Source organism: Procambarus clarkii, chromosome 8 (genome assembly GCF_040958095.1).
Source record: "Procambarus clarkii isolate CNS0578487 chromosome 8, FALCON_Pclarkii_2.0, whole genome shotgun sequence".
Taxonomy (NCBI): Eukaryota; Metazoa; Arthropoda; class Malacostraca; order Decapoda; family Cambaridae; genus Procambarus; species Procambarus clarkii.
Window position 1 is genome coordinate 37,716,747 of NC_091157.1, and position 26,425 is coordinate 37,743,171.

The following is a 26,425-nucleotide window of genomic DNA, read 5'->3' on the forward strand; positions in this document are numbered from 1 at the left end:
AGTAGACATGGAACACCCGCCAGTAGACACGGAACACCCGCCAGTAGACACGGAACACCCGCCAGTAGACATGGAACACCCGCCAGTAGACATGGAACACCCGCCAGTAGACACGGAACACCCGCCAGTAGACATGGAACACCCGCCAGTAGACACGGTACACTCGCCAGCTGACACGGAACACTTGCCAGTAGACACGGAACACTTGCCAGTAGACACGGAACACCCGCCAGTAGACACGGAACACCCGCCAGTAGACACGGAACACCCGCCAGTAGACATGGAACACCCGCCAGTAGACATGGAACACCCGCCAGTAGACACGGAACACTCGCCAGTAGACACGGAACACCCGCCAGTAGACACGGAACACCCGCCAGCAGACACGGAACACCCGCCAGTAGACACGGAACACCCGCCAGCAGACACGGAACACCCGCCAGTAGACACGGAACACCCGCCAGTAGACACGGAACACCCGCCAGTAGACACGGAACACCCGCCAGTAGACATGGAACACCCGCCAGTAGACATGGAACACCCGCCAGTAGACATGGAACACCCGCCAGTAGACACGGAACACCCGCCAGTAGACATGGAACACCCGCCAGCAGACACGGAACACCCGCCAGTAGACACGGAACACCCGCCAGTAGACATGGAACACCCGCCAGTAGACATGGAACACCCGCCAGTAGACACGGAACACCCGCCAGTAGACACGGAACACCCGCCAGTAGACATGGAACACCCGCCAGTAGACATGGAACACCCGCCAGTAGACACGGAACACCCGCCAGTAGACATGGAACACCCGCCAGTAGACACGGAACACTCGCCAGCTGACACGGAACACTTGCCAGTAGACACGGAACACTTGCCAGTAGACACGGAACACCCGCCAGTAAACACGGAACACCCGCCAGTAGACACGGAACACCCGCCAGTAGACATGGAACACCCGCCAGTAGACATGGAACACCCGCCAGTAGACACGGAACACTCGCCAGTAGACACGGAACACCCGCCAGTAGACACGGAACACTCGCCAGCAGACACGGAACACTTGCCAGTAGACACGGAACACTTGCCAGTAGACACGGAACACCCGCCAGTAGACACGGAACACCCGCCAGTAGACACGGAACACCCGCCAGTAGACACGGAACACCCGCCAGTAGACACGGAACACCCGCCAGTAGACATGGAACACTCGCCAGAAGACACGGAACACCCGCCAGTAGACACGGAACACCCGCCAGTAGACACGGAACACCCGCCAGTAGACACGGAACACCCGCCAGTAGACACGGAACACCCGCCAGTAGACACGGAACACCCGCCAGTAGACACGGAACACCCGCCAGCAGACACGAAACACTCGCCAGTAGACACGGAACACCCGCCAGTAGACACGGAACACCCGCCAGTAGACACGGAACACCCGCCAGTAGACACGGAACACCCGCCAGCAGACACGGAACACTCGCCAGTAGACACGGAACACCCGCCAGTAGACACGGAACACTCGCCAGCAGACACGGAGCACTCGCCAGTAGACACGAAACACCCGCCAGTAGACACGGAACACTCGCCAGCAGACACGGAACACTCGCCAGTAGACACGGAACACCCGCCAGTAGACACGGAACACTCGCCAGTAGACACGGAACACTCGCCAGCAGACACGGAACACTCGCCAGCAGACACGGAACACTCGCCAGCAGACACTGAACACTTGCCAGTAGACACGGAACACTCGCCAGCAGACACGGAACACTTGCCAGAAGACACGGAACACTCGCCAGCAGACACGAAACACTCGCCAGAAGACACGGAACACCCGCCAGGAGACATGGAACACCTGCCAGTAGACACGGAACACCCGCCAGCAGACACGGAACACTCGTCAGCAGACACGGAGCACCCGCCAGGAGACATGGAACACCTGCCAGCAGACAGGCTACACCCGCCAGCAGACAGGCTACACCCGCCAGCAGACACGCTACACCAGCCAGCAAACACGCTACACCCACCAGCAGACACGCTACACCCACCAGTAGACACGCTACACCCACCAGCAGACAGGCTACACCCGCCAGCAGACACGCTACACCAGCCAGCAGACACGCTACACCCACCAGCAGACACGCTACACCCACCAGTAGACACGCTACACCCACCAGCAGACAGGCTACACCCGCCAGCAGACACCCACCTGAGCGTAGACGAGAAGTGTGTGCTGGGTGTTGACACTCCTCAGTGGGCCGGAGACACAGTGCACCATGAAGCCGTGGGCTGTGTGGTTGGTCACTCTACAGCTGTGTACCGGGCCGGGGCGACCTGTAGGGCGGGAGTAAGGACAACCACGGTGAGACACCACCCACCAGTATGAAAGGAACAGGGAGAGATAGTGAGATTAAAGAGGTAAAATAGACAGGGAGAGGGTAAGGTCAGAGGAGTGAAAGGTACAAGGGGGAAACGGATGGAAATAGAAAGCAGAGTTAGAGACCGAGAAGAAAGATAATGGAAAATGAAGAAAATAATTTAGTAAGATGGAAAGAGGCAGAAGAAAGAAAAGACAAAGAGCAGGAAACAAATAAAAGGGAAAGAGAGGGTAAAGAGGGAGAGAGGAAGAATGAAAAACACTAAAATTGAATACCATCATATATATGTTTAAGGAGAAAAAGTTACATGTAAGAAGAAAGCAACATAGGATGACGAATATATATATATATATATATATATATATATATATATATATATATATATATATATATATATATATATATATATATATATATATATATATATATATATATATATATATATATTCGTCATATATATATATATATATAATGAAGAGAGTTGAGAAGAGAGTCGACAAATAAAGTGGGAGAGAGTGACAGAGAAAAAGGAATGTGGACGATGATTGATAACACGGTGACGACCAAAAGATAACATTGATGTAGGTGAAGGGAAAGAGATAGGAGGCGGCGGAACAAGAAATGGTACATGTAAGAGGTAGAGAGAGAGACAGTTAGAACGATACGATAGAGCAAGAAGGAGATGATAACGGCAGGATACAATGGCACTACGATGATGAAGGTAGAAAGCAATCAGGGGATGATAAACATAAGAAGCAGTGATGATGGATAAAGATAGGGAACAACGAGGGAGGATAAAGATAGGGAGCAATGAGGGAGGATAAAGATAGGGAGCAATGAGAGAGGATAAAGATAGGGAGCAATGAAGGAGGATAAAGACAGGGAGCAAAGAGAGATGATAAAGACAGGAAGCGGTGAGGGAACGATAAAGACAGGAAGCAGTGAAGGGAAGACGGAAGAGAGAAAGTGAATAAAATAATTACACTGAAAATGTCAAATAATTTTACAATAATAATCAAACGCATAACAAATGTCATTCCAAAACATAAAAAATCATAGTCGAATGAAATAAATTTACTGAACTCAATATTGTCTCACCACTGAGCAATTAAACAAATGCTGCTTTTCATTTCGGAATTTCATGTAGAAACCAAATATTTCGTGCAAACTCCTTAAAATTCAATTACAAAAATACCAATTTGTGGTTTAGAAGAAGTAGTACATTCATTATATATATATATATAAATATATATATATATATATATGTATATATATATATATATATATATATATATATATATATATATATATATATATATATAATATATATAACAGGTACTATAGAGCACCTATACTATAGTTAGTACTATAACTAGACCCTATAGAGCACCAGAGCAAGTGAGGGGTCATTTAGACGTTAATTTCATCAAGTCCCTGTTATATATATGAAATTAACGTCTAAATGACCCCTCACTTGCTCTGGTGCTCTATAGGGTCTGAGCAGGTGGTGGAGAGGGTTAAGGCGTACCTGTTATGCCAGTTGCTGGAAGGCTTCTGTGCTGGCTAGGGTTCGAGTCTCCTGGTGGGAAAGTGTTCTAAAGTTGTATACTTAACTTTCGTGTTTAGGAGAGTTGTGCCTTAAGCAGAGACACTGTGTCTTCCCATATTAACAGGGACTTGATGAAATTAACGTCTAAATGACCCCTCACTTGCTCTGGTGCTCTATAGGGTCTGAGCAGGTGGTGGAGAGGGTTAAGGCGTACCTGTTATGCCAGTTGCTGGAAGGCTTCTGTGCTGGCTAGGGTTCGAGTCTCCTGGTGGGAAAGTGTTCTAAAGTTATATATATATATATATATATATATATATGTCGTACCTAATAGCCAGAACGCACTTCTCAGCCTACTATGCAAGGCCAAATTTGCCTAATAAGCCAAGTTTTCATGAATTAATTGTTTTTCGACTACCTAACCTACCTAACCTAACCTAACCTAACTTTTTCGGCTACCTAACCTAACCTAACCTATAGAGATAGGTTAGGTTAGGTTAGGTAGGGTTGGTTAGGTTCGGTCATATATCTACGTTAATTTTAACTCCAATAAAAAAAAATTGACCTCATACATAATGAAACGGGTAGCTTTATCATTTCTTAAGAAAAAAATTAGAGAAAATATATTAATTCAGGAAAACTTGGCTTATTAGGCAAATTTGGCCTTGCATAGTAGGCTGAGAAGTGCGTTCTGGCTACTAGGTACGACATATATATATATATATATATATATATATATATATATATATATATATATATATATATATATATATATATATATATATATATATATATGTCGTACCTAGTAGCCAGAACGCACTTCTCGGCCTACTATGCAAGGCCAAATTTGCCTAATAAGCCAAGTTTTCCTGAAATAATATATTTTCTCTAATTTTTTTCTTATGAAATGATAAAGCTATCCATTTCATTATGTATGAGGTCAATTTTTTTTTATTGGAGTTAAAATTAACGTAGATATATGACCGAACCTAACCAACCCTACCTAACCTAACCTAACCTATCTTCATAGGTTAGGTTAGGTTAGGTAGCCGAAAAAGTTAGGTTAGGTTAGGTTAGGTAGGTTAGGTAGTCGAAAAACAATTAATTCACGAAAACTTGGCTTATTAGGCAAATTTGGCCTTGCATAGTAGGCTGAGAAGTGCGTTCTGGCTATTAGGTACGACATATATATATATATATATATATATATATATATATATATATATATATATATATATATATATATATATATATATATATATATATATATATATATATATATATATATATATATGTCGTACCTAGTAGCCAGAACTCACTTCTCAGCCTACTATTCAAGGCCCAATTTGCCTAATAAGCAAAGTTTTCCTGAATTAATATATTTTCTCTAAGTTTTTTCTTATGAAATGATGAAGCAACCCATTTCATTATGAATGAGGCCAATTTTTTTTTATTGGAGTTAAAATTAACGTAGATATATGACTGAACCTAACCAACCCTACCTAACCTAACCAAACCTATCTTTATAGGTTAGGTTAGGTTAGGTAGCCGAAAAAGTTAGGTTAGGTTAGGTTAGGTAAGTTAGGTAGTCGAGAAACAAATAATTCATGAAAACTTGGCTTAATAGGCAAATTTGGCCTTGCATAGTAGGCTGAGAAGTGCGTTCTGGCTACTAGGTACGACATATATATATATATATATATATATATATATATATATATATATATATATATATATATATATATATATATGTCGTACCTAGTAGCCAGAACTCACTTCTCAGCCTACTATGCAAGGCCCGATTTGCCTAATAAGCCAAGTTTTACTGAATTAATATATTTTCTATAATTTTTTTCTTATGAAATGATAAAGCTACCCATTTCATTATGTATGAGGTCAATTTTTTTTTATTGGAGTTAAAGTTAACGTAGATATATGACCGAACCTAACCAACCCTACCTAACCTAACCTAACCTATCTTTATAGGTTAGGTTAGGTTAGGTAGCCGAAAACGTTAGGTTAGGTTAGGTTAGGTAGGTTAGGTAGTCGAAAAAACATTAATTCATGAAAACTAGGCTTATTAGGCAAATCGGGCCTTGCATAGTAGGCTGAGAAGTGAGTTCTGGCTACTAGGTACGACATATATATATATATATATATATATATATGTCGTACCTAGTAGCCAGAACGCACTTCTCGGCCTACTATGCAAGGCCCGATTTGCCTAATAAGCCAAGTTTTCACGAATTAATGTTTTTTCGTCTACCTAACCTACCTAACCTAACCTAACCTAGCTTTTTTTGGCTACCTAACCTAACCTTACCTATAAATATAGGTTAGGTTAGGTTAGGTAGGGTTGGTTAGGTTCGGTCATATATCTACGTTAATTTTAACTCCAATAAAAAAAAATTTACCTCATACATAGAGAAAAGGGTTGCTTTATCATTTCATAATTAAAAAATTATAGTAAATATATGAATTCAGGAAAACTTGGCTTATTAGGCAAATCGGGCCTTGAATAGTAGGCTGAGAAGTGAGTTCTGGCTACTAGGTACGACATATATATATATATATATATATATATATATATATATATATATATATCGTACCTAGTAGCCAGAACGCGCTTCTCAGCCTACTATGCAAGGCCGGATTTGCATAATAAGCCTAGTTTTCATGATATATTTGTTTTTCGATTACCTAACCTACCTAACCTAACCTAACCTAACTTTTTCGGCTACCTAACCTAACCTAACCTATAAAGATAGGTTAGGTTAGGTTAGGTAGGGTTGGTTAGGTTCGGTCATATATCTACGTTAATTTTAACTCCAATAAAAAAAAATTGACCTCATACATAATGAAATGGGTAGCTTTATCATTTTATAAAAAAAATTAGAGAAACTATATTAATTCATGAAAACTTGTCTTATTAGGCAAATCGGGCCTTGGATAGTAGACCGAGAAGTGCGTTCTGGCTACTAGGTACGACATATATATATATATATATATATATATATATATATATATATATATATATATATATATATATATATATATATATATATATATATATATATATATATGTCGTACCTAGTAGCCAGAACGCACTTCTCGGCCTAGTAGGCAAGGCCCAATCTGCCTAATAAGCCAAGTTATCCTGAATTAATATATTTTCTCTAATTTTTTTCTTATGAAATGATAAGGCCACCCATTTCATTATGAATGAGGTTAATTTTTTGTTATTGGAGTTAAAATTAACGTAGATATATGACCGAACCTAACCAACCCTACCTAACCTAACCTATCTTTATAGGTTAGGTTAGGTTAGGTTAGGTAGCCGAAAAAGTTAGGTTAGGTTAGGTTAGGTAGGTTAGGTAGTCGAAAAAACATTAATTCATGAAAACTTGGCTTATTAGGCAAATCAGGTCTTGCATAGTAGGCTGAGAAGTACATTTTGGCTACTGGGTACGACATATATATATATATATATATATATATATATATATATATATATATATATATATATATATATATATATATATATATATATATATATATATATATATATATATATATATGCGAACAAGCCTGAATGGTCCCCAGGACAATATGCAACTGAAAACTCACACCCCAGAAGTGACTCGAACCCATACTCCCAGGAGCAATGCAACTGGTATGTACAAGACGCCTTAATCCACTTGACCATCACGAGCGGACAAAATGAGGTGATAGCCGAGGCTATTTGAACCACCCCACCGCCGGCACTCGGATAGTAATCTTGGGCATAGCATTTTACCAAATCACCTCATTCTTTGGGGCACACGTGAGGAACACAAATGCGAACAAGCCTGAATGGTCCCCAGGACAATATGCAACTGAAAACTCACACCCCAGAAGTGACTCGAACCCATACTCCCAGGAGCAACGCAACTGGTATGTACAAGACGCCTTAATCCACTTGACCATCACGACCGGACAAAATGAGGTGATAGCCGAGGCTATTTGAACCACCCCACAGCCGGCACTCGGATAGTAATCTTGGGCATAGCATTTTACCAAATCACCTCATTCTTTGGGGCACACGTGAGGAACACAAATGCGAACAAGCCTGAATGGTCCCCACGACAATATGCAACTGAAAACTCACACCCCAGAAGTGACTCGAACCCATACTCCCAGGAGCAACGCAACTGGTATGTACAAGACGCCTTAATCCACTTGACCATCACGACCGGACAAAATGAGGTGATAGCCGAGGCTATTTGAACCACCCCACCGCCGGCACTCGGATAGTAATCTTGGGCATAGCATTTTACCAAATCACCTCATTCTTTGGGGCACACGTGAGGAACACAAATGCGAACAAGCCTGAATGGTCCCCAGGACAATATGCAACTGAAAACTCACACCCCAGATGCAAAATGCTATGCCCAAGATTACTATCCGAGTGCCGGCGGTGGGGTGGTTCAAATAGCCTCGGCTATCACCTCATTTTGTCCGGTCGTGATGGTCAAGTGGATTAAGGCGTCTTGTACATACCAGTTGCGTTGCTCCTGGGAGTATGGGTTCGGGTCACTTTTGGGGTGTGAGTTTTCAGTTGCATATTGTCCTGGGGACCATTCAGGCTTGTTCGCATTTGTGTTCCTCACGTGTGCCCCAAAGAATGAGGTGATTTGGTAAAATGCTATGCCCAAGATTACTATCCGAGTGCCGGCAGTGGGGTGGTTCAAATAGCCTCGGCTATCACCTCATTTTGTCCAGTCGTGATGGTCAAGTGGATTAAGGCGTCTTGTACATACCAGTTGCGTTGCTCCTGGGAGTATGGGTTCGAGTCACTTCTGGGGTGTGAGTTATATATATATATGTCGTACCTAGTAGCCAGAACGCACTACTCAGCCTACTATGCAAGGCCCAATTTGCCTAATAAGCCAAGTTTTCATGAATTATTTGTTTTTCGACTACCTAACCTACCTAACCTAACCTAACCTAGCTTTTTCGGCTACCTAACCTAACCTAATTTATAAAGATAGGTTAGGTTAGGTTAGGTAGGGTTGGTTAGGTTCGGTCATATATCTACATTAATTTTAACTCCAATAAAAAGAAAATTACCTCATACAAAATGAAATGAGTAGCTTTATCATTTCATAAGAAAAAAATTAGAGAAAATATATTAATTCAGGAAAACTTGGCTTATTAGGCAAATCGGGCCTTGCATTGTAGGCTGAGAAGTGCGTTCTGGCTACTAGGTACGACATATATATATATATATATATATATATATATATATATATATATATATATATATATATATATATATATATATATATATATGTTGTACCTAGTAGCCAGAACTCACTTCTCAGCCTACTATGCAAGGCCCGATTTGCCTAATAAGCCAAGTTTTCATGAATTAATTGTTTTTCGACTACCTAACCTACCTAACCTAACCTAACCTAACTTTCTCTACTACCTAACCTAACCTAACCTATAAAGATAGGTTAGGTTAGGTTAGGTAGGGTTGGTTAGGTTCGGTCATATATCTACGTTAATTTTAACTCCAATAAAAAAACATTGACCTCATACATAATGAAATGGGTAGCTTTATCATTTCATAAGAAAAAAATTATAGAAAATATATTAATTCAGGAAAACTTGGCTTATTAGGCAAATTTGGCCTTGCATAGTAGGCTGAGAAGTGCGTTCTGGCTACTAGGTACGACATATATAAATATATATATATATATATATGTCGTACCTAGTAGCGAGAATGCACTTCTCAGCCTACTATGCAAGACCCGATTTGCCTAATAAGCCAAGTTTTCATGAATTAATGTTTTTTCGGATACCTAACCTACCTAACCTAACCTAACCTAACTTTTTCTGCTACCTAACCTAACCTAACATATAAAGATAGTTTAGGTTAGGTTAGGTAGGGTTGGTTAGGTTTGGTCATATATCTACATTAATTTTACCTCCAATAAAATAAAATTGACCTCATACATAATGAAATGGGTAGCTTTATCATTTCATAAGAGAAAAATTAGAGAAAAAATATTAATTCACTAAAACGTGGCTTATTAGGCAGATTGGGCCTTGCATAGTAGGCTGAGAAGTGCGTTCTGGCTGCTAGGTACGACATATATATATATATATATATATATATATATATATATATATATATATATATATATATATATATATATATATATATATATATATATATATATAAGGCACAACTCTCCTAAACACGAGAGTCAAGTATACAACTTTAGAACACTTTCCCACCAGGAGACTCGAACCCTAGCCAGCACAGAAGCCTTCCAGCAACTGGCATAACAGGTACGCCTTAACCCTCTCCACCACCTGCTCAGACCCTTAAAAGAGATGGTAATTTCGGAGTATTTAAATACCACAAAGATCACCACCTCCCAAGAGCACTAGAGCAAGTGAGGGGTCATTTAGACGTTAATTTCATCAAGTCCCTGTTAATATGGGAAGACACAGTGTCTATGCTTAAGGCACAACTCTCCTAAACACGAGAGTCAAGTATACAACTTTAGAACACTTTCCCACCAGGAGACTCGAACCCTAGCCAGCACAGAAGCCTTCCAGCAACTGGCATAACAGGTACGCCTTAACCCTCTCCACCACCTGCTCAGACCCTTAAAAGAGATGGTAATTTCGGAGTATTTAAATACCACAAAGATCACCACCTCCCAAGAGCACTAGAGCAAGTGAGGGGTCATTTAGACGTTAATTTCATCAAGTCCCTGTTAATATGGGAAGACACAGTGTCTATGCTTAAGGCACAACTCTCCTAAACACGAGAGTCAAGTATACAACTTTAGAACACTTTCCCACCAGGAGACTCGAACCCTAGCCAGCACAGAAGCCTTCCAGCAACTGGCATAACAGGTACGCCTTAACCCTCTCCACCACCTGCTCAGACCCTTAAAAGAGATGGTAATTTCGGAGTATTTAAATACCACAAAGATCACCACCTCCCAAGAGCACTAGAGCAAGTGAGGGGTCATTTAGACGTTAATTTCATCAAGTCCCTGTTAATATGGGAAGACACAGTGTCTATGCTTAAGGCACAACTCTCCTAAACACGAGAGTCAAGTATACAACTTTAGAACACTTTCCCACCAGGAGACTCGAACCCTAGCCAGCACAGAAGCCTTCCAGCAACTGGCATAACAGGTACGCCTTAACCCTCTCCACCACCTGCTCAGACCCTTAAAAGAGATGGTAATTTCGGAGTATTTAAATACCACAAAGATCACCACCTCCCAAGAGCACTAGAGCAAGTGAGGGGTCATTTAGACGTTAATTTCATCAAGTCCCTGTTAATATGGGAAGACACAGTGTCTATGCTTAAGGCACTGTGTCTTCCCATATTAACAGGGACTTGATGAAATTAACGTCTAAATGACCCCTCACTTGCTCTAGTGCTCTTGGGAGGTGGTGATCTTTGTGGTATTTAAATACTCCGAAATTACCATCTCTTTTAAGGGTCTGAGCAGGTGGTGGAGAGGGTTAAGGCGTACCTGTTATGCCAGTTGCTGGAAGGCTTCTGTGCTGGCTAGGGTTCGAGTCTCCTGGTGGGAAAGTGTTCTAAAGTTGTATACTTGACTCTCGTGTTTAGGAGAGTTGTGCCTTAAGCATAGACACTGTGTCTTCCCATATTAACAGGGACTTGATGAAATTAACGTCTAAATGACCCCTCACTTGCTCTAGTGCTCTTGGGAGGTGGTGATCTTTGTGGTATTTAAATACTCCGAAATTACCATCTCTTTTAAGGGTCTGAGCAGGTGGTGGAGAGGGTTAAGGCGTACCTGTTATGCCAGTTGCTGGAAGGCTTCTGTGCTGGCTAGGGTTCGAGTCTCCTGGTGGGAAAGTGTTCTAAAGTTGTATACTTGACTCTCGTGTTTAGGAGAGTTGTGCCTTAAGCATAGACACTGTGTCTTCCCATATTAACAGGGACTTGATGAAATTAACGTCTAAATGACCCCTCACTTGCTCTAGTGCTCTTGGGAGGTGGTGATCTTTGTGGTATTTAAATACTCCGAAATTACCATCTCTTTTAAGGGTCTGAGCAGGTGGTGGAGAGGGTTAAGACGTACCTGTTATGCCAGTTGCTGGAAGGCTTCTGTGCTGGCTAGGGTTCGAGTCTCCTGGTGGGAAAGTGTTCTAAAGTTGTATACTTGACTCTCGTGTTTAGGAGAGTTGTGCCTTAAGCATAGACACTGTGTCTTCCCATATTAACAGGGACTTGATGAAATTAACGTCTAAATGACCCCTCACTTGCTCTAGTGCTCTTGGGAGGTGGTGATCTTTGTGGTATTTAAATACTCCGAAATTACCATCTCTTTTAAGGGTCTGAGCAGGTGGTGGAGAGGGTTAAGGCGTACCTGTTATGCCAGTTGCTGGAAGGCTTCTGTGCTGGCTAGGGTTCGAGTCTCCTGGTGGGAAAGTGTTCTAAAGTTGTATACTTGACTCTCGTGTTTAGGAGAGTTGTGCCTTAAGCATAGACACTGTGTCTTCCCATATTAACAGGGACTTGATGAAATTAACGTCTAAATGACCCCTCACTTGCTCTAGTGCTCTTGGGAGGTGGTGATCTTTGTGGTATTTAAATACTCCGAAATTACCATCTCTTTTAAGGGTCTGAGCAGGTGGTGGAGAGGGTTAAGGCGTACCTGTTATGCCAGTTGCTGGAAGGCTTCTGTGCTGGCTAGGGTTCGAGTCTCCTGGTGGGAAAGTGTTCTAAAGTTGTATATATATATATATATATATATATATATATATATATATATATATGTCGTACCTAGTAGCCAGAACGCACTTCTCAGCCTACTATGCATGGCCCGATTTGCCTAATAAGCCAAGTTTTCTTGAAGTAATATATATTCTCTAATTTTTTTCTTATGAAATGATAAAGCTACCCATTTCATTCTATATGAGGTCAATTTTTTTTTATTGGAGTTAAAATTAACGTAGATATATGACCGAACCTAACCAACCCTACCTAACCTAACCTAACCTATCTTTATAGGTTAGGTTAAGTTAGGTAGCAGAAAAAGTTAGGTTAGGTAAGGTTAGGTAGTCGAAAAACAAATAATTCATGAAAACTTGGCTTATTAGGAAAATCGGGCCTTGTATAGTAGGCTGAGAAGTGCGTTCTGGCTACTAGGTACGACATATATATATATATATATATATATATATATATATATATATATATATATATATATATATATATATAAAATTGACCTCATACATATAGAAATGGGTAGCTTTATCATTTCATAAGAAAAAAAATTAGAGAAAATATATTAATTCAGTAAAACTTGGCTTATATATATATATATATATATATATATATATATATATATATATATATATATATATATATATATATATATATATATATATATATATATATATATATATATATATATATATATATATGTCGTACCTAGTAGCCAGAACGCATTTATCAGCCTACTATGCAAGGCCCGATATGCCTAATAAGCCAAGTTTTCCTGAATTAATATATTTTCTCTAATTTTTTTCTTATGAAATGATAAAGCTACCCATTTCATTATGTATGAGGTCAATTTTTTTTATTGGAGTTAAAATTAACGTAGATATATGATCGAACCTAACCAACCCTACCTAACCTAACCTAACCTATGAAGATAGGTTAGGTTAGGTTAGGTAGCGGAAAAAGTTAGGTTAGGTTAGGTTAGGTAGGTTAGGTTGTCGAAAAAACATTAATTCATGAAAATTTAGCTTATTAGGCAAATCGGGCCTTGCATAGTAGGCTGATAAGTGCGTTCTGGCTACTAGGTACGACATATATATATATATTTATATATATATATATGTCGTACCTAGTAGCCAGACCGACTTCTCAGCCTACTATGCAAGGCCCGATTTGCCTAATAAGCCAACTTTTCATGAATTAATTGTTTTTCGACAACCTAACCTACCTAACCTAACCTAACCTAACTTTTTCGGCTACCTAACCTAACCTAACCTATAGAGATAGGTTAGATTAGGTTAGGTAGGGTTGGTTAGGTTCGGTCATATATCTACGTTAATTTTAACTCCAATAAAAAAAAATTGACCTCATACATAATGAAATGGGTAGCTTTATCATTTCATAAGAAAAAAATTAGAGAAAATATATTAATTCAGGAAAACTTGGCTTATTAGGCAAATCGGGCCTTGCATAGTAGGCTGAGAAGTGCATTCTGGCTACTAGGTACGACATATATATATATATATATATATATATATATATATATATATATATATATATATATATATATATATATATATATATATATATAAATATAACCTAACCTAACCTATAGAGATAGGTTAGATTAGGTTAGGTAGGGTTGGTTAGGTTCGGTCATATATCTACGTTAATTTTAACTCCAATAAAAAAAAATTGACCTCATACATAATGAAATGGGTAGCTTTATCATTTCATAAGAAAAAAATTAGAGAAAATATATTAATTCAGGAAAACTTGGCTTATTAGGCAAATCGGGCCTTGCATAGTACGCTGAGAAGTGCATTCTGGCTACTAGGTACGACATATATAAATATATATATATATATGTCGTACCTAGTAGCGAGAATGCACTTCTCAGCCTACTATGCAAGACCCGATTTGCCTAATAAGCCAAGTTTTCATGAATTAATGTTTTTTCGGATACCTAACCTACCTAACCTAACCTAACCTAACTTTATCTGCTACCTAACCTAACCTAACATATAAAGATAGTTTAGGTTAGGTTAGGTAGGGTTGGTTAGGTTTGGTCATATATCTACATTAATTTTACCTCCAATAAAATAAAATTGACCTCATACATAATGAAATGGGTAGCTTTATCATTTCATAAGAGAAAAATTAGAGAAAAAATATTAATTCACTAAAACGTGGCTTATTAGGCAGATTGGGCCTTGCATAGTAGGCTGAGAAGTGCGTTCTGGCTGCTAGGTACGACATATATATATATATATATATATATATATATATATATATATATATATATATATATATATATATATATATATATATATATATATAAGGCACAACTCTCCTAAACACGAGAGTCAAGTATACAACTTTAGAACACTTTCCCACCAGGAGACTCGAACCCTAGCCAGCACAGAAGCCTTCCAGCAACTGGCATAACAGGTACGCCTTAACCCTCTCCACCACCTGCTCAGACCCTTAAAAGAGATGGTAATTTCGGAGTATTTAAATACCACAAAGATCACCACCTCCCAAGAGCACTAGAGCAAGTGAGGGGTCATTTAGACGTTAATTTCATCAAGTCCCTGTTAATATGGGAAGACACAGTGTCTATGCTTAAGGCACAACTCTCCTAAACACGAGAGTCAAGTATACAACTTTAGAACACTTTCCCACCAGGAGACTCGAACCCTAGCCAGCACAGAAGCCTTCCAGCAACTGGCATAACAGGTACGCCTTAACCCTCTCCACCACCTGCTCAGACCCTTAAAAGAGATGGTAATTTCGGAGTATTTAAATACCACAAAGATCACCACCTCCCAAGAGCACTAGAGCAAGTGAGGGGTCATTTAGACGTTAATTTCATCAAGTCCCTGTTAATATGGGAAGACACAGTGTCTATGCTTAAGGCACAACTCTCCTAAACACGAGAGTCAAGTATACAACTTTAGAACACTTTCCCACCAGGAGACTCGAACCCTAGCCAGCACAGAAGCCTTCCAGCAACTGGCATAACAGGTACGCCTTAACCCTCTCCACCACCTGCTCAGACCCTTAAAAGAGATGGTAATTTCGGAGTATTTAAATACCACAAAGATCACCACCTCCCAAGAGCACTAGAGCAAGTGAGGGGTCATTTAGACGTTAATTTCATCAAGTCCCTGTTAATATGGGAAGACACAGTGTCTATGCTTAAGGCACAACTCTCCTAAACACGAGAGTCAAGTATACAACTTTAGAACACTTTCCCACCAGGAGACTCGAACCCTAGCCAGCACAGAAGCCTTCCAGCAACTGGCATAACAGGTACGCCTTAACCCTCTCCACCACCTGCTCAGACCCTTAAAAGAGATGGTAATTTCGGAGTATTTAAATACCACAAAGATCACCACCTCCCAAGAGCACTAGAGCAAGTGAGGGGTCATTTAGACGTTAATTTCATCAAGTCCCTGTTAATATGGGAAGACACAGTGTCTATGCTTAAGGCACTGTGTCTTCCCATATTAACAGGGACTTGATGAAATTAACGTCTAAATGACCCCTCACTTGCTCTAGTGCTCTTGGGAGGTGGTGATCTTTGTGGTATTTAAATACTCCGAAATTACCATCTCTTTTAAGGGTCTGAGCAGGTGGTGGAGAGGGTTAAGGCGTACCTGTTATGCCAGTTGCTGGAAGGCTTCTGTGCTGGCTAGGGTTCGAGTCTCCTGGTGGGAAAGTGTTCTAAAGTTGTATACTTGACTCTCGTGTTTAGGAGAGTTGTGCCTTAAGCATAGACACTGTGACTTCCCATATTAACAGGGACTTGATGAAATTAACGTCTAAATGACCCCTCACTTGCTCTAGTGCTCTTGGGAGGTGGTGATCTTTGTGGTATTTAAATACTCCGAAATTACCATCTCTTTTAAGGGTCTGAGCAGGTGGTGGAGAGGGTTAAGGCGTACCTGTTATGCCAGTTGCTGGAAGGCTTCTGTGCTGGCTAGGGTTCGAGTCTCCTGGTGGGAAAGTGTTCTAAAGTTGTATACTTGACTCTCGTGTTTAGGAGAGTTGTGCCTTAAGCATAGACACTGTGTCTTCCCATATTAACAGGGACTTGATGAAATTAACGTCTAAATGACCCCTCACTTGCTCTAGTGCTCTTGGGAGGTGGTGATCTTTGTGGTATTTAAATACTCCGAAATTACCATCTCTTTTAAGGGTCTGAGCAGGTGGTGGAGAGGGTTAAGACGTACCTGTTATGCCAGTTGCTGGAAGGCTTCTGTGCTGGCTAGGGTTCGAGTCTCCTGGTGGGAAAGTGTTCTAAAGTTGTATACTTGACTCTCGTGTTTAGGAGAGTTGTGCCTTAAGCATAGACACTGTGTCTTCCCATATTAACAGGGACTTGATGAAATTAACGTCTAAATGACCCCTCACTTGCTCTAGTGCTCTTGGGAGGTGGTGATCTTTGTGGTATTTAAATACTCCGAAATTACCATCTCTTTTAAGGGTCTGAGCAGGTGGTGGAGAGGGTTAAGGCGTACCTGTTATGCCAGTTGCTGGAAGGCTTCTGTGCTGGCTAGGGTTCAAGTCTCCTGGTGGGAAAGTGTTCTAAAGTTGTATACTTGACTCTCGTGTTTAGGAGAGTTGTGCCTTAAGCATAGACACTGTGTCTTCCCATATTAACAGGGACTTGATGAAATTAACGTCTAAATGACCCCTCACTTGCTCTAGTGCTCTTGGGAGGTGGTGATCTTTGTGGTATTTAAATACTCCGAAATTACCATCTCTTTTAAGGGTCTGAGCAGGTGGTGGAGAGGGTTAAGGCGTACCTGTTATGCCAGTTGCTGGAAGGCTTCTGTGCTGGCTAGGGTTCGAGTCTCCTGGTGGGAAAGTGTTCTAAAGTTGTATATATATATATATATATATATATATATATATATATATATATATATATATGTCGTACCTAGTAGCCAGAACGCACTTCTCAGCCTACTATGCATGGCCCGATTTGCCTAATAAGCCAAGTTTTCTTGAAGTAATATATTTTCTCTAATTTTTTTCTTATGAAATGATAAAGCTACCCATTTCATTCTATATGAGGTCAATTTTTTTTTATTGGAGTTAAAATTAACGTTGATATATGACCGAACCTAACCAACCCTACCTAACCTAACCTAACCTATCTTTATAGGTTAGGTTAAGTTAGGTAGCAGAAAAAGTTAGGTTAGGTAAGGTTAGGTAGTCGAAAAACAAATAATTCATGAAAACTTGGCTTATTAGGAAAATCGGGCCTTGTATAGTAGGCTGAGAAGTGCGTTCTGGCTACTAGGTACGACATATATATATATATATATATATATATATATATATATATATATATATATATATATATATATATATATATATATATATATATATATATATATATATATATATAAAATTGACCTCATACATATAGAAATGGGTAGCTTTATCATTTCATAAGAAAAAAAATTAGAGAAAATATATTAATTCAGTAAAACTTGGCTTATATATATATATATATATATATATATATATATATATATATATATATATATATATATATATATATATATATATATGTCGTACCTAGTAGCCAGAACGCATTTATCAGCCTACTATGCAAGGCCCGATATGCCTAATAAGCCAAGTTTTCCTGAATTAATATATTTTCTCAAATTTTTTTCTTATGAAATGATAAAGCTACCCATTTCATTATGTATGAGGTCAATTTTTTTTATTGGAGTTAAAATTAACGTAGATATATGATCGAACCTAACCAACCCTACCTAACCTAACCTAACCTATGAAGATAGGTTAGGTTAGGTTAGGTAGCGGAAAAAGTTAGGTTAGGTTAGGTTAGGTAGGTTAGGTTGTCGAAAAAACATTAATTCATGAAAATTTAGCTTATTAGGCAAATCGGGCCTTGCATAGTAGGCTGATAAGTGCGTTCTGGCTACTAGGTACGACATATATATATATATTTATATATATATATGTCGTACCTAGTAGCCAGACCGACTTCTCAGCCTACTATGCAAGGCCCGATTTGCCTAATAAGCCAACTTTTCATGAATTAATTGTTTTTCGACAACCTAACCTACCTAACCTAACCTAACCTAACTTTTTCGGCTACCTAACCTAACCTAACCTATAGAGATAGGTTAGATTAGGTTAGGTAGGGTTGGTTAGGTTCGGTCATATATCTACGTTAATTTTAACTCCAATAAAAAAAAATTGACCTCATACATAATGAAATGGGTAGCTTTATCATTTCATAAGAAAAAAATTAGAGAAAATATATTAATTCAGGAAAACTTGGCTTATTAGGCAAATCGGGCCTTGCATAGTAGGCTGAGAAGTGCATTCTGGCTACTAGGTACGACATATATATATATATATATATATATATATGTCGTACCTAATAGCCAGAACGCACTTCTCAGCCTACTATTCAAGGCCCGATTTGCCTAATAAGCCAAGTTTTCCTGAATTAATATATTTTTTCTAATTTTTTTCCTATGAAATGATAAAGCTACCCAATTCATTACGTATGAGGTCAATTTTTTTTATTGGAGTTAAAATTAACGTAGATATATGACCGAACCTAACCAACCCTACCTAACCTAACCTAACCTATCTCTATCGGTTAGGTTAGGTTAGGTAGCAGAAAAAGTTAGGTTAGGTTAGGTTAGGTAGGTTAGGTAGTCGAAAAAACATTAATTCATGAAAACTTGGCTTATTATGCAAATTGGGCCATGCATAGTTGGCTGAGAAGTGCGTTCTGGCTATTAGGTACGATATATATATATATATATATATATATATATATATATATATATATATATATATATATATATATATATATATATATGTCGTACCTAGTAGCCAGAACGCACTTCTCAGCCTAAAATGCAAGGCCCGATTTGCCTAATAAGCCAAGTTTTCCTGAAAAAATATATTTTCTCTAATTTTTTTCTCATGAAATGATAAAGCTACCCATTTCATTATGTATGAGGTCAATTTTTTTTTATTGCAGTTAAAATTAACGTAGATATATGACCGAACCTAACCAACCCTACCTAACCTAATCTAACCTATCTCTATAGGTTAGGTTAGGTTATATTTATATATATATATATATATATATATATATATATATATATATATATATATATATATATATATATATATATGTCGTACCTAGTAGCCAGAACGCACTTCTTAACCTACTATGCAAGTCCCGATTTGCCTAATAAGCCAAGTTTTCACGAATTAATTGTTTTTCGACTACCTAACCTACCTAACCTAACCTAACCTAACTTTTTCGGCAACCTAACCTAACCTAACCTATAAAGATAGGTTAGGTTAGGTTAGGTAGGGTTGGTTAGGTTCGGTCATATATCTACGTTAATTTTAACTCCAATAAAAAAAAATTGACCTCATACATAATGAAATGGGTATCTTTATCGTTTCATTAGAAAAAAATTTGAGAAAATATATTAATTCAGGAAAACTTGGCTTGTTAGGCAAATTTGGCCTTGAATGTTGATTAAATTAATAGGGTATTAATTTAATCAACAGAAGACAGAACACGAAACAATGGGTATTGAATGGAAGTGATTGTAGAAAGCCTATTGGTCCATATTTCTTGATGCTTCTATATTGGAGCGGAGTCTTGAGGTGGGTAGAATATAGTTGTGCATTAATTGGCTGTTGATTGCTGGTGTTGACTTTTTAATGTGTAGTGCCTCGCAAACGTCAAGCCGTCTGCTATCGCTGATTTCTGTGTTGTTTACTAGGATTTCTCTGGCGATGGTTTGGTTGTGGGAAGAGATTATATGTTCCTTAATGGAGCCCTGTTGCTTATGCATCGTTAAACGCCTAGAAAGAGATGTTGTTGTCTTGCCTATATACTGGGTTTTTTGGAGCTTACAGTCCCCAAGAGGGCATTTGAAGGCATAGACGACGTTGGTCTCTTTTAAAGCGTTCTGCTTTGTGTCTGGAGAGTTTCTCATGAGTAGGCTGGCCGTTTTTCTGGTTTTATAGTAAATCGTCAGTTGTATCCTCTGATTTTTGTCTGTAGGGATAACGTTTCTATTAACAATATCTTTCAGGACCCTTTCCTCTGTTTTATGAGCTGTGGAAAAGAAGTTCCTGTAAAATAGTCTAATAGGGGGTATAGGTGTTGTGTTAGTTGTCTCTTCAGAGGTTGCATGGCGTTTCACTTTCCTTCTTATGATGTCTTCGACGAAACCATTGGAGAAGCCGTTGTTGACTAGGACCTGCCTTACCCTGCAGAGTTCTTCGTCGACTTGCTTCCATTCTGAGCTGTAGCTGAGAGCACGGTCGACATATGCGTTAACAACACTCCTCTTGTACCTGTCTGGGCAGTCGCTGTTGGCATTTAGGTACATTCCTATGTTCGTTTCCTTAGTGTAGACTGCAGTGTGGAAACCTCCGCTCTTTTCTATGACTGTTACATCTAGAAAGGGCAGCTTCCCATCCTTTTCCATCTCGTAAGTAAAACGCAGCACGGAACTCTGCTCAAACGCCTCCTTCAGCTCCTGCAGATGTCTGACATCAGGTACCTGTGTAAAAATGTCGTCAACATACCTGCAGTATATGGCCGGTTTCAAGTTCATGTCGACTAAGACTTTTTGCTCGATGGTTATCTTGAGGTTATCTTGAGATGATTTCGGAGCTTTAGTGTCCCCGCGGCTCGGTCCTCGACCAAGCCTCCACCCCAAGGAAGCCAGCTGACTAACTCTCAGGTACCTATTTACTGCTAGGTAACAGGGGCATTCAGGGTGAAAGAAACTTTTGCCCATTTGTTTCTGCCTCGTGCGGGAATCGAACCCGCGGCACAGAATTACGAATCTTGCGCGCTATCCACCAGGCTACGAGGCCCCCATGGTACCCATGTAGAAGTTTGCAAACAGGACACCTAGGGGAGAATCCATGGCGACCCCATCTACTTGCTTATACATGTGCCCATCCGGGCTCAAGAAGGGTGCCTCTTTAGTACAAGCTTGGAGTAGTTTTCTTAGGATATTTTCTGGTATGTCAAGAGGAGTACAGGCTAGATCACGATACACTCTGTCGGCTATCATCCTGATTGTCTCGTCCACAGGCACGTTGGTGAACAGTGATTCTACGTCCAACGAGGCTGTTATCCGTTTGGCCCGTGTGCCCCGCAGTAAGTCAAGAAATTCCTTTGGAGACTTCAGGCTGAAGGCGCAAGGGACATAAGGAGTCAGCAGGCCGTTGAGTCGCTTCGCCCAGAAAGGTACAAGAGGAGTGTTGTTAACGCATATGTCGACCGTGCTCTCAGCCACAGCTCAGAATGGAAGCAAGTCGACGAAGAACTGTAGGGTAAGGTAGGTCCTAGTCAACAATGGCTTCTCCAATGGTTTCGTCGAAGACATCATAAGAAGGAAAGTGAAACGCCATGCAACCTCTGAAGAGACAACTAACACAACACCTATACCCCCTATTAGACTATTTTACAGGAACTTCTTTTCCACAGCTCATAAAACAGAGGAAAGGGTCCTGAAAGATATTGTTAATAGAAACGTTATCCCTACAGACAAAAATCAGAGGATACAACTGACGATTTACTATAAAACCAGAAAAACGGCCAGCCTACTCATGAGAAACTCTCCAGACACAAAGCAGAACGCTTTAAAAAAGACCAACGTCGTCTATGCCTTCAAATGCCCTCTTGGGGACTGTAAGCTCCAAAAAACCCAGTATATAGGCAAGACAACAACATCTCTTTCTAGGCGTTTAACGATGCATAAGCAACAGGGCTCCATTAAGGAACATATAATCTCTTCCCACAACCAAACCATCGCCAGAGAAATCCTAGTAAACAACACAGAAATCATCGATAGATACAGCGATAGCAGACGGCTTGACGTTTGCGAGGCACTACACATTAAAAAGTCAACACCAGCAATCAACAGCCAATTAATGCACAACTATATTCTACCCACCTCAAGACTCTGCTCCAATATAGAAGCATCAAGAAATATGGACCAATAGGCTTTCTACAATCACTTCCATTCAGTACCCATTGTTTCGTGTTCTGTCTTGTGTTGATGAAATTAATACCCTATTAATAACACCTCACCCCATCCACCTCACTCAAATGTAGATATAAACAAATCGGAGATGTGTAAGTTCTGTTCAGTTGTGTATGTGCAAACTAAAGTCTTTGAAAATGTAATAAGTTTTACGCAACGCGCTCAAGTGTCGCGTCAGACTAGAAATAAAAATGAATTTTGGAGAATTGATTTTTGAATTACCACCAACAGTGAAAAGAAATGTACGAAAGATCAAGAAAATTCGTGTTAGAATTTTTAATCTTACTTTTTCGGTCATATTTAATAATATATGTCTACAGGAAAGACTGCTACCAAAATATACTAATATATATATATATATATATATATATATATATATATATATATCAACTGAAAACTCACACCCCAGAAGTGACTCGAACCCATACTCCCAGGAGCAACGCAACTGGTATGTACAAGACGCCTTAATCCACTTGACCATCACGACCGGACATAATGAGGTGATAGCCGAGGCTATTTGAACCACCCCACCGCCGGCACTCGGATAGTAATCTTGGGCATAGCATTTTACCAAATCACCTCATTCTTTGGGGCACACGTGAGGAACACAAATGCGAACAAGCCTGAATGGTCCCCAGGACAATATGCAACTGAAAACTCACACCCCAGAAGTGACTCGAACCCATACTCCCAGGAGCAACGCAACTGGTATGTACATGACGCCTTAATCCACTCGACCATCACGACCGGACATAATGAGGTGATAGCCTCACTGGTATGTACAAGACGCCTTAATCCAGTTGCGTTGCTCCTGGGAGTATGGGTTCGAGTCACTTCTGGGGTGTGAGTTTTCAGTTGCATATTGTCCTGGGGACCATTCAGGCTTGTTCGCATTTGTGTTCCTCACGTGTGCCCCAAAGAATGAGGTGATTTGGTAAAATGCTATGCCCAAGATTACTATCCGAGTGCCGGCGTTGGGGTGGTTCAAATAGCCTCGGCTATCACCTCATTATGTCCGGTCGTGATGGTCAAGTGGATTAAGGCGTCTTGTACATACCAGTTGCGTTGCTCCTGGGAGTATGGGTTCGAGTCACTTCTGGGGTGTGAGTTTTCAGTTGCATATTGTCCTGGGGACCATTCAGGCTTGTTCGCATTTGTGTTCCTCACGTATGCCCCAAAGAATGAGGTGATTTGGTAAAATGCTATGCCCAAGATTACTATCCGAGTGCCGGCGGTGGGGTGGTTCAAATAGCCTCGGCTATCACCTCATTATGTCCGGTCGTGATGGTCAAGTGGATTAAGGCGTCTTGTACATACCAGTTGCGTTGCTAAATGAGGGGTCATTTAGACGTTAATTTCATCAAGTCCCTCTTAATATGGGAAGACACAGTGTCTATGCTTAAGGCACACCTCTCCTAAACACGAGAGTTAAGTATACAACTTTAGAACACTTTCCCACCAGGAGACTCGAACCCTAGCCAGCACAGAAGCCTTCCAGCAACTGGCATAACAAGTACGCCTTCTTTCCATATTAACAGGGACTTGATGAAATTAACGTCTAAATGACCCCTCACTTGCTCTAGTGCTCTTGGGAGGTGGTGATCTTTGGTGTATTTAAATACTCCGAAATTACCATCTCTTTTAAGGGTCTGAGCGGGTGGTGGAGCGGGTTAAGGCGTACCTGTCATGCCAGTTGCTGGAAGGCTTCTGTGCTGGCTAGGGTTCGAGTCTCCTGGTGGGAAAGTGTTCTAAAGTTGTATACTTAACTCTCGTGTTTAGGAGAGTTGTGCCTTAAGCATAGACACTGTGTCTTCCCATATTAACAGGGACTTGATGAAATTAACGTCTAAATGACCCCTCACTTGCTCTAGTGCTCTTGGGAGGTGGTGATCTTTGTGGTATTTAAATACTCCGAAATTACCATCTCTTTTAAGGGTCTGAGCAGGTGGTGGAGAGGGTTAAGGCGTACCTGTTATGCCAGTTGCTGGAAGGCTTCTGTGCTGGCTAGGGTTCGAGACTCCTGGTGGTAAAGTGTTCTAAAGTTGTATATATATATATATATATATATATATATATATATATATATATATATATATATATATATATATATATATGTATATATATATATATATATATATATATATATATATATATATTATATATATATATATATATATATATATTATATATATATATTATATATATATATTATATATATATATTATATATATATATATATATATATATATATATATATATATATATATATATATATATATATATATATATATATATATATATATATATATATATATATATATATATATTAGACAAATATTATTAAATATGACCGAAAAAGTAAGATTAATAATTCTAACACGAATTTTCTCAATATTTCTTATGTTTCTTTTCACTGTCGATGGTAACTAAAAAAAACAGTTCTCCAAAATTCATTTTTATTTCTAGTCTGACGCGACACTTGAACGCGTTTCGTAATAACTTTTTACATTTTCAAAGACTTTAGTTTACACACACACAACTATAACCTGCAAACACTAAACATAGAATCAGTTGGACGTAGAATCACTGTTTTCCAACGTACCTGTGCCTAATAAGCCAAGTTTTCATGAACTAATTGTTTTTCGACGACCTAACCTACCTAACCTAACCTAACCTAACTTTTTCTGCTACCTAACTAAACCTAACCTATAAAGATAGGTTAGGTTAGGTTAGGTAGGGTTGGTTAGGTTCGGTCATATATCTACGTTAATTTTAACTCCAATAAAAAAAATTGACCTCATACATAATGAAATTGGTAGCTTTATCATTTCATAAGAAAAATATTAGAGAAAATATATTAATTCAGGAAAACTTGGCTTATTAGGCAAATCGGGCCTTGCATAGTAGGCCAAAAAGTGCGTTCTGGCTACTAGGTACGACATATATCTATATATATATATATATATATATATATATATATATATATATATATATATATATATATTAGTATATTTTGGTAGCAGTCTTTCCTGTAGACATATATTATTAAATATGACCGAAAAAGTAAGATTAATAATTCTAACACGAATTTTCTCAATCTTTCGTACATTACGCTTCACTGTTGGAGGTAAATCAAAAATCACTTCTCCAAAATTCATTTTTATTTCTAGTCTGACGCGACACGGGCGCGTTTCGTAAAACTTATTACATTTTCAAAGATTTCACAAATACACAACTGATTAGAACTTACGTATCTCTGATTTTATATCTACATTTGAGTGAGGTGGGAGGGGTGATGTGGCATTAACACAAGACAGAACAAGAGGGGATATTAGTAGGGTATTAAAAGTATCAACACAAGACAGAACAGAAACAATGGGTATTGAATAGAAGTGTTTGTAGAAAGCCTATTGGTCCATATTTCTTGATGCTTCTATATTGGAGCGGAGTCTTGAGGTGGGTAGAATATAGTTGTGCAATAATTGGCTGTTGATTGCTGGTGTTGACTTCTTGATGTGTAGTGCCTCGCAAACGTCAAGCCGCCTGCTATCGCTGTATCTATCGATGATTTCTGTGTTGTTTACTAGGATTTCTCTGGCGATGGTTTGGTTATGGGAAGAGATTATAT

At 39.4% G+C, this 26,425-nt stretch overlaps 1 protein-coding gene across 1 annotated transcript in view; it reads left to right on the top strand.

Moving 5' to 3' along the window:
- The first annotated feature begins 595 nt into the window (after positions 1 to 595).
- LOC138360349 (cell surface glycoprotein 1-like) overlaps positions 596 to 26,425 on the top strand; it is a 60,169-nt gene continuing 34,339 nt past the window's right edge. Inside the window, exon 1 of the mRNA XM_069320255.1 lies at positions 596 to 1,908. Coding sequence (XP_069176356.1) covers positions 596 to 1,908 — 1,313 coding nt within the window. The remainder of the gene's footprint in view (positions 1,909 to 26,425) is intronic.